The 16,478-nt window shown below is 31.3% G+C and overlaps 2 protein-coding genes across 18 annotated transcripts in view; one reads left to right on the forward strand and one right to left on the reverse strand.

Annotated features, from left to right (window-relative positions):
* LOC148235462 (hemicentin-1-like) overlaps window positions 1-16,478 on the reverse strand; it is a 556,592-nt gene that overhangs the window by 259,790 nt on the left and 280,324 nt on the right. For all 17 annotated transcript variants that reach the window (XM_088185616.1, XM_088185607.1, XM_088185613.1 and 14 more), the window contains one exon: window positions 13,151-13,316. In XM_088185616.1, coding sequence (XP_088041742.1) covers window positions 13,151-13,316 — 166 coding nt within the window. The remainder of the gene's footprint in view (window positions 1-13,150; window positions 13,317-16,478) is intronic.
* Window positions 1,658-3,878, forward strand: LOC148235466 (uncharacterized). The gene is made up of 2 exons (XM_088185633.1): window positions 1,658-2,374; window positions 2,447-3,878. Exons 1-2 carry the CDS (start codon window positions 1,782-1,784, stop codon window positions 2,973-2,975), a joined length of 1,122 nt encoding a protein of 373 aa, XP_088041759.1. The 5' UTR covers window positions 1,658-1,781; the 3' UTR covers window positions 2,976-3,878.

The raw sequence follows: 16,478 nt of genomic DNA on the forward strand, positions 1-16,478 counted from the left end.
TTTAAAAATGTATTCTTAAGACCTACAAAACAATAATAGTTTTAAATTTTTTTTTTTTAATGAACAGTATACCACAAAACGTCCAACCAAAGCGACAAAAAGAGAGAGAGGAATAAGATTGAATTTAAAAACAATGTCTCATATACTTTTAAATAATAAAAAAATCTTTGTTTCTCACTCAAAAAAGATTTGCTAGAATATCCAAAATGTAAGGAACACCACAACACCAAAGCATTAAAAAAAGATTAACAATCAAGAACATCAAAAGTTTCCACATATTTGTAACAAAAAAATTTAACAAGGGTATCAAAAATGCGAATAAATAAAAAATAAAAACTAGTTTTATCAAATTTGAAAGCTCTTGAATTTCAGAAAATTAATTTATTTACATATATTTAATTATAAAATATATAAGATAATCATATTTCAAAGCTCACAACTTGTATCAACCAAACCGACAATAATCTTTGTATAGATCTGCTTAATATAATTGCAACTCTCACTCGTAATTTTTCTTATTGCTGGCCGTCAAAAACAGCCGACGTGGATGAATGTCGAAATTGTCATGGATGCTGCCGCGGATGGACCAATTCCTCTCAGGTCCGTTTCAGGGCCTCATTGTTGGGGGCAGAGGCAGGTCGGGCAAACAATTTAATTACGTTAAGATAACCGAGGAAGCGTTTTAACCCAAAGGCCTTGTAATTATTTTGGTACGGCGCCTTTGGGAAGCATTGATGAAGATTAAAAGTGTTTCGCTTGCTCTCTCTCTTTCCCTCTTTCGCTCGTACAAAGAACGCCGAGCTTCTCAAATAGTTTCTTATTATATTCGCCGGGGCGTTATCCGGTAATGATTCAATTAGGGCGTCGCTTTTTGACGAGTTGCGGTAAATTTTGCGTGCGGTGAATGTAAAAATGGTTATTGTTTGAGATTCACATTCTAAATTTAGGAAAATATAATTTTAAATCTCAAACTCGTACCTAAATATGCACTATGTAGCTCACCCTGAGTTAGTTAATAAATAAGTTGAATATATTTATTTATTTATAAGAACTACAATATATAAATAAAATTATAACTGATGCAACCCAAATAGACTAAAGCTTTGTTCAGGACTTGTTTATTGAGATAATTTTTTTTCAAAATCACTATGAAGTAGAAAATAAGACTTAAAATATATACTTAATATATAGTTACCAGGCGATAAAAAGTCAGCGCGCGGAACAAAAATATATATAAATAAAATAAATACAACTTTTTTTTTAATAATGGATGGCCATGCGCTTGAAAAGACTTCAGCAGCCAGCTTTGAAAAGGTTTTTCGACGATCTTATAGGTACTCACGAATCAAGATTAGATTTTCTTGGGTACTTGTTTATTATATTCTTCTAGTTTTTGGTTTTGATTTGTAATAACCACATTCGTTAAACCGTTCCAAAGCATTTTGGACAGCGTGTCGTATACATAAAATGTGTTTTCTAATTTATGATATATTTAGTCCATAATATACAATATGCGAATGCATTAAAATCAAATTCGTCCTTTTAGCTTTACTTAAATCGTGTTTTTATAGAATTTATAAATGTTTATTAAATATTTAAAATACATTATTAAATAAAAATATATACTGGCCAATAAAAGCCAAAAATTCATTCCGCTTTGTGCCTTCGCGGTGTACGGACGCACCTCGTGCTCTGTGCGTAGACCGCGCTGCTGTACACACTCGGACCTGCCAGCTGCGCCGCTGAACAATTTTGCTCACTGCCTACCAAACAACAGCGCCATGAAAAAGGCGCAGACGCGTAAGCGTTCTGTGGGGACGATTAAGGCGTTCCTTAACCCCAGTCAAGATTCGGAATGGCAACTTCCGAAAAAAACTGCCAGACCATCCACTGAGTCCAGGAGCCCCGGACCAACCCCGAGCCAAAACAGGTTCGAAAAGCTTCCCGAGGTATTAGGAAGCAAATCAAGCAGAGTTCCGCCTGTGATTATGGAGGTCACGGGCTCACATCTTCAAACGACGGACCTTATTAAATCCGTCACCAAATCCAGCAACTTCACGTTGCGTTACACTGGAAAGGGCAACGTGTCCGTCCAGTGTTCTTCGCTCGAGCAACGAGCCTTACTAATGGAAGGATTGAGGGGGCATCGCCCATTTCATACCTTTACCACTGACGAGGACAAGACAGTAAAGTCTGTCCTGAAAGGACTACCAGAAGTTCCAACTCAAGACATAGCTGCTGACCTCCAAAGGCAAGGACTCAATGTCGTCAAAGTGACGACAATGAAGACAAAGACGGAGGTACTAGGAGGTTCTCGCCTCTACCTGGTTCAGTTCTCTTCGGATACCAAGACAGCTGCAATCAAAAACATCCGGTACGTTTGTTTCGCCAAGGCCATTCTGGAAAGGTATAAGCGTAACAATGGACATTTAACCCAATGTTTCAGATGTCAGCTTTATGGACACGCAGCCAAAAACTGCCACCGAACCCCACGATGCGTCAAATGTACCGGCAGCCACGCAACCGCTGACTGCTCGAAAACGGATCGTGAGACACCAGCGAAATGCATCGGATGCGAAGGAGATCATCCGGCCAACTTCAAGGACTGCCCTCGCAGGAAGGAGTATCTTGTCCAGACTCAGAGGAGACATCAAAGGCCAGCTACCGTCGCGGCTGTCGCCCCGGCTGCACCTGGCCCGACATTTAACTTAGTTCAGGAGCATTTTCCCGCACTCCGACCATCCCAACCGGCTAAGAACTTCTCAGCTGCGGCCGCTAATCTCAAACAGGCTCAAAGATCACAACCAGAGCCGACAGCAGCACCAAACACCGGCGCAGAGGATGCCCCCATGTCGTCCTCGGATCTACGGAAGATGCTCCTCGTACTTCAGGAGATTCGGGTCAAAGCTGGCAAGTGTGCGAGCAAAATGGAGATAGCCATCATGATGGTAGAGTACCTTGATGTCCTCTTCTAAGAAGAAATTGAATTTGCTAACGTGGAATTCACGTGGAATTCGACACAAAACTGGCGAGCTGGAGCTATTGATCAGTGAGTATAAAATTGACATTGTCATAGTTACCGAGACGTATCTTAAACCTCACGTTAAAATATCTTTGCCGAACTTTGTTTGCCTCCGGAGAGACCGACTCTCAAGGCCAGGTGGCGGGGTTGCGATTTTTATTAAAAAATCTATAAAACACGCGCGTATAAATCCCGACGTAATTAACTTAGAATCTGTCGCGATCCAAATTAATAATAATAATAAAATCATCACAATTGCTGCCGCATACAACTCACCCGGAGACGAATTGTTGAAGAGTGATCTAGATGCTGTGCTTGGACTTGGAAGCTCTGTTATATTAAGCGGAGATTTCAACGCCAGGCACTCGCACTGGAATTGTTCTAGTACCAATCGATCCGGTACCATGCTCTTTAACTACTTGCACGATACTGACACGGATATTCACTTTCCAAATTCACACACACACTATCCTTTTAATAACATGTCTCCATCAACTCTTGATTTCGCATTAGTCAAAGGTTTTACGCCAATTTCGGGGATGCACTGCATCCAAGCTCTATCTTCGGATCATCTTCCTGTGTTTTTTGCTCTGGAAGGCGATGTTGAGGTCATCCCTGAAATATTTTTTGACTACGGAAGAGCTGACTGGAAAGGTTTTAGAAGTTTCATTGAATGTCGTCTACACGGCGCTCCACAGATATACACTTTACAAAACACCAGGCAAATTGACGATGATATTAATTTTTTTACAAATTTAATCGAGCAGGGTAAACTATCATTTATACCGACGCGTAAAAATATACCAAATAAAGTAAAATTAACTCCAGAAATTATCGAATATATAAAAATCAAAAACAGAATTAAAAAGCAATGGCAAAAAAATAGATCACCCCAGCTTAAAACTTTATTAAATAAATTAACCAGTGATATCCGCGTAAAAATCCAAATAATTAAAAATGATTCATGGTCGCGTAAACTGAAAAAACTAAATCCAGCAGATAACTCATTATGGAAAATCACTAAATCAATTAAAAATAAATATTCAGACATTCCGCCGTTAAAAAATGGAGACGACATAGTAACCTCGAACATACAAAAAACTGAGGTATTAGCTAATGCATTCTCTACATCCTATGTGCTAACGCAAAATTATACGCATCTAAAAACCCAGAGTAAAGTTGATCGTTCAATTCAAAGACTTGATAAAACTAGAATAGATAAGAAAACTATTAACGAAATTACCCCGTTCGAAATTTATAACATTGCAAAATCACTTAAAAATAATAAAGCTCCGGGAATTGACCGATTAGATAACATCTTAATAAAAAACTTTCCATTTAAATGCTTTCATTTCCTAACTAACATATTTAACTTTTGCTTATCTATTGGGTATTTTCCAGGTATTTGGAAAGTTGCAAAAATAATTCCGATAAAAAAACCCGGTAAAGCTGATAGCATCCCATTAAATTACCGACCGATTAGCTTACTACCGTCCCTAAGTAAATTATTTGAAAAGATTATCTTATCACGTTTAAAAGAGTGTCTAAATAGTAAAATCATTGACGAACAATTTGGCTTCCGCGAAGGACACTCAACAACGCATCAACTTAATAGACTCACGGAGCACATTTCTGCGAATTTTAACAGGAAAAAAAGCACAGGATTTTTAATGTTAGACGTAGAGAAGGCATTTGATACTGTGTGGCATGAAGGGCTAGTATACAAACTAGATAAGTACAAAACCCCACACTATCTGATACAAATTATCCGATCATACCTCCAAGATCGAAGCTATGTCGTCTCCTTAAATAACGATAATTCGACACCGCGTAAAATACCAGCCGGGGTTCCTCAGGGGAGCATACTTGGGCCGTATCTTTATATAATATATACAAACGATATTCCAATTTTACAAAACACCAGTCTCTCTATTTACGCGGACGATACGGCCGTTTTAACTAGTTCATATGGTCTTAAACCAATAGCAACAAAACTACAAAAATCTTTGCATAACTTAAATAAACATTTAAAAAAGTGGAAAATAAAAATAAACGATGATAAAACTGAGGCAATCATTTTTACGATGCGCCGGCAACCGTTGCCTCCGCCTTTAAAAACCGAGCAGGGCAAAAACATTGAATGGAAAACGAGTGTTAGGTATCTGGGTCTTCACTTAGATTCTAAATTAAAATATACAAAGCATATAAAAGAAGTACGGTCTAAAGGGCTTGCCGCCATTTCAGCTCTGAGACCCATTTTTAACAGAAAAAGCGCGTTGACGATTAAAAACAAAATTTTATTATATAAACAATTAATACGACCGATATTAACATACGCTTGCCCAGTGTGGAGTAATACGTGTAAAAATAATTTTAATAAGTTACAAGTAATTCAAAATAAAGCTGTAAAAATAATTTATAACACCCCATATTATACTAATTTAAAGAAACTCCACACTCGATATTCTATACCTACAATTAAAAATCACATTATTAATAATACGATAAATTATTACAAAAATATCTCGCGTGAACATAATAATAAATTAATTGCAAAAATTGGTAACTATGACAAAGTCACACTAAATTTCAAGTATAAACATAAAATGCCTAAGCACATAATGCTTTGATAGCAAATCTGTAACCACGACTTCAATAGCCCCAGTTCGTAAGTGTTATTTTTAATTATGTATCTTATATTTTATTTATTTTATTTTCTTTTTCTTATTGTATAAAGGTTTTAGTATTTTCTCCTTAAATTTTACTTATTAAATATTGCATATTGTTGCCTCTATTTTTATTTAAACTATTGTAATTTCGCTTGTAAACATGATAATGGCTAAAAGCCAGAAACATGTAATTTATAACTTGTATAAAACTAAATTATTTTTGAAATAAACATTCAAAAAAAAAAAAAAAAAAAAAAAAAAAAAAGCCAAAAACACGCAACTGAACATAAAGGTCGCATAGGCAAAACTAAACGATAAGATATGCAATCCCATTTTAAAACAAAAGAGAGCAATAAAATACGATGAATTCTTTTGTTTAGTTTTTAAAGTTACGACAAAATTTACCTGCTAAAATATTTCGCTCAAAATAACAACATATAAAGAATTACACACCATTTTAATAAATGCCTCATTATTAAAGCAAGGCGCCCAGGCTCTTAATTATAAAAGGGGTCACAATTTTCATTAAAAAAATTAAAAAAACATGCCAAATCAACTAAGCAAAAATAAATATGAAATTTATTTTTAACAAAAATTTAAAATGTTAAAAACTGCGGCAGTTATCGTGTCATAAAAACAAATATTCGCCAAAAATGTAAAAAAAGTTTTTTTTTTCAATTTTTATTTTGCTTTAATTTTTACTATAGAACACTTTTACTTTCTCTACTTTTTTCTCTAAAATGTTTTTTAACAAAGATATGATTTTTTGAATTTTTTAAAAAGCAACTATTGTAAAACAAAATAGTGGATATAGCTGGCTAATATATATATCTAAGATGTTGACAAGGTTTGTTTTTTAGTAAAAAAATTATCCCAATATAATGAAAGCAACGAAATTACTCGTATTTTTAATTTTCAGTAAATTCCATATATAAACCTATTATTTTCAGGCAAAATGTGTTATTGAAAGGAATTGAGTTAGGTTGAGTTAGGTTATGCTACGATTTATCGTAGCATAACCTAGCTCATCGTAGCATAGCCTAACATAGCCTAACTCAAAAGATTTTTGTTTGAGGAAAAATATAAATTTATGTACACGTGTTCTCAATTTTATACCTTCAGGTACACAAGGAGGCGGTTACCAGTGCGGTGCAATGGGTGCAAGGTCCTAAGACTGCATATTATGAGGGCGTCCAAAAAAAATTTTTTGTCGAACCTTTGATAAAAATTTATATATTTTTTATGAATTGAATTAAATTTATCTACATATAAGGGCAATAACAAGGGCAGTACAACAAGGTTCAAGGTAGCAAGGCTCCACAGTATAAGAAGTTGCAATAAATTAATTTTTTCTGATTTTGATAAAAAAAAATAAATTATTTTAATAATTTTTTTTTTTTTATATAAAAAAAATTTAAAATTTTTTTAAAATATTGTATATAAAATTTTTTTTTTTTAATTTTTCATATAAAAAATTATTTATTTAAATTTTTTTTAAATTTCAACTTTTTATACTGTGGAACATGGGTACCTTACACTTGTTGTACCGCCCTTGAAACTGCCTCAATATGTAGAAAGAAGATAAATTGATAGAAAAAATAAACTTATAAAAATCAGATTAATAATTTTTATGGAGTTCAAAAATTTTTTTTAATTAGATTTAATTATAATATGCAGCCTTAGTAACTTGCACCCGTTGCACTGCCCTGGTAACCGCCTATATGTGTACCTGAAAGTATAAAATTAAGAACATGTGTAAATAACTTTTTATTTTCTCTTATAAACATATCTTTTGAGTTAGGCTATGTTAGGTTATGCTACAAAAATCGTAGCATAACCTAACTCAACCTAACTTAATTCCTTATAAAAACACATTTTGCCTAATAATAATAGGTTTAATTATGGAATTTACTCAAAATTAAAGACACGATAACTTTCGCTGCTTTTATTATATCAGCCTAATTTTTTTTCCAAAGAATAGATCTCGTAAACATTTCAGATATATTTGTTACCCAGCTATATCCACCATTTCGTTTTAAAATTATGGCTATTCAAAAAATTGACAAAATCGTATCTTTGGTAAAAAATATTTTAGAGAAAAAAGTAAAAAGAACAAAAATGTTTTATATTAAAATTAAAAGCAAAATAAAAATTAAAACAATCTTTTTTTACATTTTAATAAATTATTTGTTTTAAAGACACGATAACTTATGCAGTTTCAACATTTCAAAAAAATTTTAAACATAAATTATGTATTTATTTTTGCTCAGTTTGTTCACCATGTTCGTTTTTTAATTTTTAAATAAAAATTGCGACTCCTCTTATAATATGGAGGCTAGGTGCTTTGCTTTAATAACGGGGCAGCCCTTAAAATGGTATGAAACACTTTACAAGTTGTTTGACCGAAATATTTTGGCAGGTAGTTTTAGCCGTAATTTTAAAAACTAAACAAAATAATTCATCTTTTTTTATTGCTCACTTGAGTTTTAAAATAGGATTGCAGGTCTTATTGTTCAGTCTCGCCTATGCAACCTTTATTTTTAGCTGTGTGATTTCGACCTCAATTTGCCGTTATATATTTTTTATATAATAATTTATTTTAAATATTTATTAAACATTTAAAAATGCTAGATAAACGCAATCTAAGTAAAGCTAAAAAGGCTATCATAATATAATTGTATTCGCATATTGCATAATATTGACTCAATATATCGAAAATTAGAAATCACATTAATTGTTTACGACAAGCTGTTCAAAATGCTTTGTGGTTAATACGAATCAAAACCCAAAACTAAAAGAAAATGAAAAACAAGTACACAGAAAGTACGAATCTTGATTCGTGAGTCCCTTTAAAATCGTCAAAAAACGTCTACAAAGCTGTCTGCTGAAGTCTCTGCAAGCGGATGGCCATTTAATAATTTGCGGATAGTAACAAAAAGGCTCAACAATTTGTGACTCATAGGTTGTAAAGCCCGACACAAACCGTTTCTTTTAGAAATAAATAAAACTCTAAGGTTAGAGTGCATTAAATGATATGAACTGGACCAGCTCCTAGTAGTTAACATTAAACAGGTCAATGTGTAAACGAAAGACTACAGGAATGAAAATAATTAAAAAAAAAGATTCATGATTAGCTGTTTTATCGTCTTCAAAAAAATAATAAGTTTTTCTCAGCACGGATTTTAACTACCTGAACAATTTGATATACATTGGAGGTCACTCTAGCAAATATTGCAACAAACTAAAAGAGAGCTTAACCAATTTCGAAAGTAGACTACACACAGTTTATTCACAATACAATAAAAAGTATTGCAGCACCTTTGAGTGCTGTCAAAAATCGGAAAAATTTAGTTTTGGATTTAAAGACGTATTTGGGAATTACGATAGCGTTTTCTTTTATTGGCCGTTAGGGCTAGGATGTTCACACCTGATAATTCGTCTATGGCTGTCGTCATCTGGCTCCATAATACGCTGGCATTGCACATGGATATGTTAAACGTCAACCACAAAGAGCTTGTCCGGTTCGTATTATTTAATTTTTTCATTGTTTTTTTTGTGTGTAATAAAATAATACCTTGTAATATTTTTGGGCCATCGTGCACCAATAAATAACCTGGTAGGTCATAACGGTTTAAATTTAATTAAAATAAATAAAAAATATACCATTTCTTAACATTGCCTACAATTCTTTTTATCATAAATGGTATATTAGAAAAGGGCTGATGGAGATATTTTTTTTCTATATATATAATATGTATTTTATTAAATAGTAAAAAAATGTTTGTCATGACATATGACGACTGCGAACGATCGCCATAGTCGGAAATATATATCTTTTTAGACATCTCCTGAAGACGTGTTGAATAAATCAAATTTCTACCCTTTATCATGCTAACGAAATCCAATTTCAGCATTCTTCATCCATTTTGGATCGCTTTCGCAATTTCCGTTCGTGTCGAAGGATATAACCCAAGCCTCATAAAATCCTTATCGCATTCGTTAAAGTGTGACTGCCGTACATACAATAAATTTCGTCAAAAGAATAATAACAAGCAAGAATAAAGGGCTGTGTAAAAAATACGGAAACAGTCGAACAAACGCTCGCCAAAAATGGTACTGCATACAAGAGTTAAGTCATGTTAAGTTAAGGTTTCAGAATGGTATTTATTTACATATCTATGTCTATAAAACATTATTTAGCATAAAACACTTACAGGTAATTTATGCTTTAACAAATATTTTAAAAGAAGCAGAATGAAATTTTAATTATTATTATCATTGCTTTAAAAAAATAATTATTTAATTTTATCGAATTTTTCTTATAATATAATTATATCGATTTATAATAATTATAAGACAAGGACTAATGTTAGTCGTTTTATAATTTTAATAGCAGTAAAATCAATTTTGAGAAATTGTTATATAATATGTTGAAAAGACACGATCACATTTAAATATGAGAAGTCATCAATTTCTATTTTATTGTGTAATATTTCCGGTTTAAGTAACAGGTACGAACAATTTTAATATATATATGGAATTTAAAGAGTAATTTAAAAAAAATTCAAATGCTTGTTATTGTCAATTTTGAAAATATACGACCCAGTTTGGGAGAGGTACTCGTTTCTAAAATCAAACGTAATTGTGTAGACACTGTTGGGCAATGGTTACTGTTATTTTGTTGAATTTGTGTCGTTTTAGAAACTGTAAGAGGAAATGAAAAACTCGTATTTGAAACTTTGCGTCAGGGGCTCTATCTATATATGTATATATATATACATACATATATGTGTGTGTGCAAACTGTGCAAATAACGCAAAGTTTTTGGACTATCGTAAAATTCAAATTTATCCTTACAGGTTCCGCCGCATAGTTTATCTCTGTTATGTTCACAATCATATAACACTCGGGAAAGTTGCGTTATTAAAACGTTTCGTTGTATGTGTGTAATTATAAAGTAAAACTTTAATAAATTTTACAACGGCTCAAGTTTGATCCTGTGACAAAATGGAGTTTAATAATACGATAAAAACGTACAAACAATTTATAGTTTCATCTCACAGAACACAATGAAAAATCGATTTATGTGGAAACTGGTAACTTTTATAAAGTTCCTACCAAAAAAAATCAGAACAATGTAAAACAAAATATTTCAATAAAAAAAAAGTACAATGTTTTTCTGCAAATAAAATTTTAGTTTATGAATTTAAACCCTCGTGAAATAATATGTAACACGAATGTGTCACAATGGTCAGAAAAAATACACGGTATTATTACAATACATAAAAAATATATTACAAGTAAGAAAAAAAAGCATGGAGTATTAAAATTAAATTATACAAATCAGACCAGCTCCTCGTAGCTGACATTAAAAAAAATGTGCAAATGTGCAATGTCAGCGTAATAGGGAGCCGGATAGTGACAGTCGGCTAGTGCAGACGTTTCAGCTCTAACGGTAATCAAAAGAGGACGCGATCATGAAAATTATAATTTATTAAAAATAATTCAGTATATTTAAGAAACGCTTAGTGACATACTCAGCTAATCATATCCCAAGGCTCCTTAATATTATCTGTTTATTAAAGCATTTTATTAACTTTTTTGATGAGATTTATAATTATAGATCCTGATTCAAGCTATAGTGTGATTTAGGAAACAGATAACTGACGGATCGTCAAAGTAAAATGTGTTCCTTACAACAAATATTATGACAAATGTCGTTTACATCTAGAGAGATTCTCAACTTGCTCTTAAAAGTGATTCAAAGATCTTTATTACAAGTTTTTCTAGCCAAAATATTCACATAGAGAATGTAGGAATATTTTTTTATTTATAGACTATTATTCAACACTCATTTTCACCACCAGTAACATTATTTCTTAAAAATATAGTGTTTCAGGTCTGAATATTTCTGGACACTAATTATTTGCCTGTTTTTTGTCGAACTCATCAATTTTTATACCTAGAGCTTTTTTCTAGCCTGTCCATTTTTATACTATTAAAAAGAGATATTTTCTTAAGAGAAGTTCTACTCACAAATACTCTTTTAAGGATCTGACTCTACTAGCGAATAATAAAAACAAGTTATATAGCCTCACAGTTGTAAAAACATAGTAAGTGATGCTCCTCCGTGGATTTTTATGTGCGTAAAAACTATTGTAACTAAAGGTTAAAAGTTATTTATACCGTTATTTATATTAGGCTTCGAATCGAATTTAAGATAAGCCATGTTAATGTTAAACTCTTAGAGAAAGAGAAACAGCGAAATATGTTTTCAGGTAACAATGCAAAATCTAAGAGCCAAATATGGGAGTGACTCTTATATTTCGGAATGTAAGGTATCTACTTTATTGACAAAACAGTGAAACTGTTCTAGAATGTTATATATACATTCAATGTAATATATTTATATATATATATATATATATATATATATATATATATATATATATATATATATATATATATATATATATATATATATACATATATATATATATACATATATATATATATATGTATATATATATATATATATATATATATATATATATATATATATATATATATATATATATATATATATATATATATATATATATATATATATATATATATATATATATATATATATATATATATATATATATATATATATATATATATATATATATGGTTAATATTTCTAGGAGTCGGATTACTCCGCGTACTTTTTTGATTCCGTGTGGAATCATGGTCCCTACGTTTCGGCCAGATTCGCCCAGCCATCCTCAGGGGAAAATTGAGAATATGAACATCCGGTGTGGGCATGTGATCTGAACAACCCAGCATGTGATCTGAACAACCACATGCTGGGCTTTGCCCACATCGGATGTTCATATTCTCAATTTTCCCCTGAGGATGGCTGGGCGAATCTGGCCGAAACGTAGGGACCATGATTCCACACGGAATCAAAAAAGTACGCGGAGTAATCCGACTCCTAGAAATATTAACCAAATATTTCTCCGCGAAAACGCATTCAACCACATATATATATATATATATTTATATATATATATATATATATATATATATATATATATATATATATATATATATATATATATATATATATATATATATATATATATATATATATATATATATATATATATATATACAAAGATGTATCTACATATTTGTATGAGGTAACGAGAGGAAAATTTAAAATGAATCAATAAAATATTATTAATAAAAGTACAATACTATATAAGATCGCAAAACTATACGCACACTACACACTATATGAAGCACAGACGCTTCTCAATATCACGTTATATCTACAACCGGATGCGTGTGTATGTGTGTGTCTCTCGACAAAACTTGGTATTCAAATTTCGCTCCGATCTATTTTCTTCCCGGGCATCAAAGACACTCTGATGCGAAAGGGGTGGCAACACAAAAAGATAAATCATCAAACCTGTCGCTCATGTCGCCCTCCTTCCGAGCTACTCCTCCAGCCTCTGAGAACACGTAGATCCTCTGCTCACCCCTATACCACTTTAGGGAGTGGACCTCGCCGCACTTGCCTCGATCCACTGCGCAACGCAGGGAACCGATGCCACCGACCATGGCCGACACGTGTTCTGAAACAATAACACATATAAGATTAATAGTGATGTATAGCTAATTATAAGTAGTCAAATACTAAGTGCTGTAACAAGGATAAGTTAGTATAGTTGCCTAGTATTTTCTGGCGTTATTATACTAATAATAATATTTTTTTAAATCACAATAAATGGATATATTACTATTTTCATTTATTTATTCAGTTACTATGGCATTTTTGTTAAAAAACAAAACACGAATATAAAATATAATTCAAACAATAAAAGAATATATATAAATACTTAAATATTTTAATTTGTTAATTAATATTCCATTGAGAAATACCACTACATTTTATTTTTTGCGGATTGCCCTAAAACTAATTTGCTAAAATATGTGAGAAAAACATTGTTTTCGTACATATTCAATATTTTTTTAACATGCAAAAATTCCAATATATCAATCATACTTCTACAACTAATAAATTTATTTTTACTTAAAACTACTCTCATTGTCCTACATTATAAATTTTGCAACATATTTTATCTAATTTACTAAACATATGCACAGTAAGTGTAAGCAATATAATACAATTGTAGATATTGTTTTTTGTATTTATACTTAACATATGTTTCATCCTAGATAATATACTTATTTTTTAATTGTAATTACAATGTACTTTAAAATTTTATTTTTTATCTACAATACAATATTTCCATATCTTATTCTATTATTTTTTTATTTTATCTGCCGACTTTACATACATTTTTTTAGCTGTCCCTTATGCTTCGACTGCCACATTTAGACATTGTTGGTATGTTGATCATTTTTTATTTTAAACTCAATATTCTACACGTCTTGTTTTTATTATTAAAAATATTTTATATGATTCATCTCTTCTCTTTAAAGCACTTATAACATAATCAATAAATTACGGTTTTGAACTTAATAGATATACTGTACTAAAATTACATTGACTTTTTATTTTACTATCCACCATATTCATATAAATATTGTTCAAAATCATACAATTTTTTAATAAAATTATTCATGTAAGGACACTACAATCAGTTTATTGCCAGTTATATAGTAAACTATGTGAAAAAAATACGTTTAAAAGAATCTGACGAATAAAATTGTTAACGAACAGCTAATTTTATTATGAAATAAATAATTTTTATTTTTGCATATTTACGCTTATTTAAATATTTATTAGTTTTTTTAATGTTAGATATAGAATAAGCTTTTGACACAGTATGGCAAGTTGGTTTGATTCACAAACTATACAAATACAAGACCCTTGATTATCTGCTACGCTTTATACGCCCATACCTGTGGAGTAAAAACCAGATGGTTTCACTAAATAATGAACACTCAATACCGCGTAAAATTCCAGTTACTGTTCTTTAATTTAATTTGCTCGATACGTTTTTTAATCTTGTATAGGAACAAATTAAAAAAATAATATACTTATTACCGTGAATATGGTCTTAAATCAATCAAAAATAAATTACAGATATTTTTTAAGAACATATATAAATATATTTCGAGCTAAAGATTTATAATAAACCAGAATAAAACAGTGTCAATATTATTTAGAAAATCTAAAGTCTAACAGTGCAGTAATCTATAATAAAATGAAAATCTAGCTTTAAATACCTAGATCTGAAATTGAATATCTAGACTCTAAGCTAAAATTAAATACACAAATTTTAGACTTTGCTCTAAAAGTCTTGCTGCTATTGCGGCACTAGGGCTAATTTTTATTAAAAAAAGCGCGCTTATCATAAAAAAATTAGAGTAATACTAAAAATATTATTTTTTTCAAGTGTAAGCTATCTACAATAAGTCAATATATTTTTTTATATTAATTTAAAAAATATATAATAATAATTACAGAGCAACAAATATTTTGCGTCACCACACTAACGCACTTATCTAATCTATCGAAGACTATATAGGCTATCCCAAATTTAAGCACATATGCCAAAGCATATATCGCTTTTAATTTGCACTAAAAAGATTCGAGATATTAACAAAATAAATCTTTACTAAATGTATTATAAGCGATAAACACAAATCTAGTAAATTCCTTATACGCAAAGAAACAGAGCACGTGCAACTTTACTTCTTAAAATTTGGTACACGTGTTTTCTTTTAACTGAAACAAATACCCCTTTCTTGCAAAATTTACTTTATTGTAAGACAATGGGAGATAAAAAAGTTTTAAAAATATATAATATCCAAACACGTGCAACTTTACTTTAAATAATTTAGTCAAAGTACTTTCTTTACTAAAAACCAAGACCCTTGCCCACCACATACTAGGATACAGAAATTATTTTTGAAAAATTAAAGTTCAGTACGAATTATCTTTCGAAAGAGTACCTACATAGATGTAGTATCTATCTGCCAAAATAAACATTTGATCGCCTAAATTTTTACATAGCTTTTGACGTGTAACTCCTACAATTATAAAGAAATCGTATAAAAGCGACACAAGTATATTAATAAAATAATTTAAATATGTTGTGCATCTTGTCGATGTTTAATAGGCGTTCGAAACTGTTATTACATCACGCATTGCAAGTGGTTTCTACAAGTGTCCCATCCAATCGATCTTACTGTTCGGCAGTCGGTGATCAATTATGCCCGGCTTGTCTGCAAATATAGGACCGCCACACTCGGACCATGATTGTCCACAAATCAAGTGTTACCGCAGTCCTCCAGGTCGACATGACAGATGACAGGAGTCACGGACGTCCGCGCCACGCCTGTCAACTTGACCGCGCGCCGCTTTATCTGTCGACTGTAAACTCAGATTTTTCGACTGCTATGATATTACACACCACCGCAACAGCTGACTAAGGACGTGTGGTGATTCTACAACAACGGGGTAGAATAATAAAAGTCTTTGTAGGGTATATAAAATGTTGCTCAAATATGAAAATTAAAAAAAAAAATGAAGGATAGAAAAAATGGCACATAAATATTTCAGAACCATATTTCGCCTTTTATTAATCGCCTATCTTTTTTAATTTGCAAAAGTCAAGAATAAATACGCTTTATATAAATAATAATTATCTAATCAAATATTTTATTCTATGTAAGTGTTATCAAAATTGCATTGCAGTATTAAAAATATCTGTTCACATCTTTTGCTAGAAAGCTCTAACCATCAACCGATGGATAACGAGATA

This window comes from Plectrocnemia conspersa, unplaced genomic scaffold (assembly GCF_051122295.1).
Source record: "Plectrocnemia conspersa isolate PC_06_02 unplaced genomic scaffold, ASM5112229v1 ptg000005l, whole genome shotgun sequence".
Taxonomy (NCBI): Eukaryota; Metazoa; Arthropoda; class Insecta; order Trichoptera; family Polycentropodidae; genus Plectrocnemia; species Plectrocnemia conspersa.

Bases quoted from the DNA above. Each gene is read 5' to 3' on its own strand.
- LOC148235466 (XM_088185633.1), top strand. From the start codon at position 1,782: ATGAAAAAGGCGCAGACGCGTAAGCGTTCTGTGGGGACGATTAAGGCG. The intron at 2,375-2,446 runs GTACGTTTGTTT...CCAATGTTTCAG, and splicing joins GCTGCAATCAAAAACATCCG to ATGTCAGCTTTATGGACACG.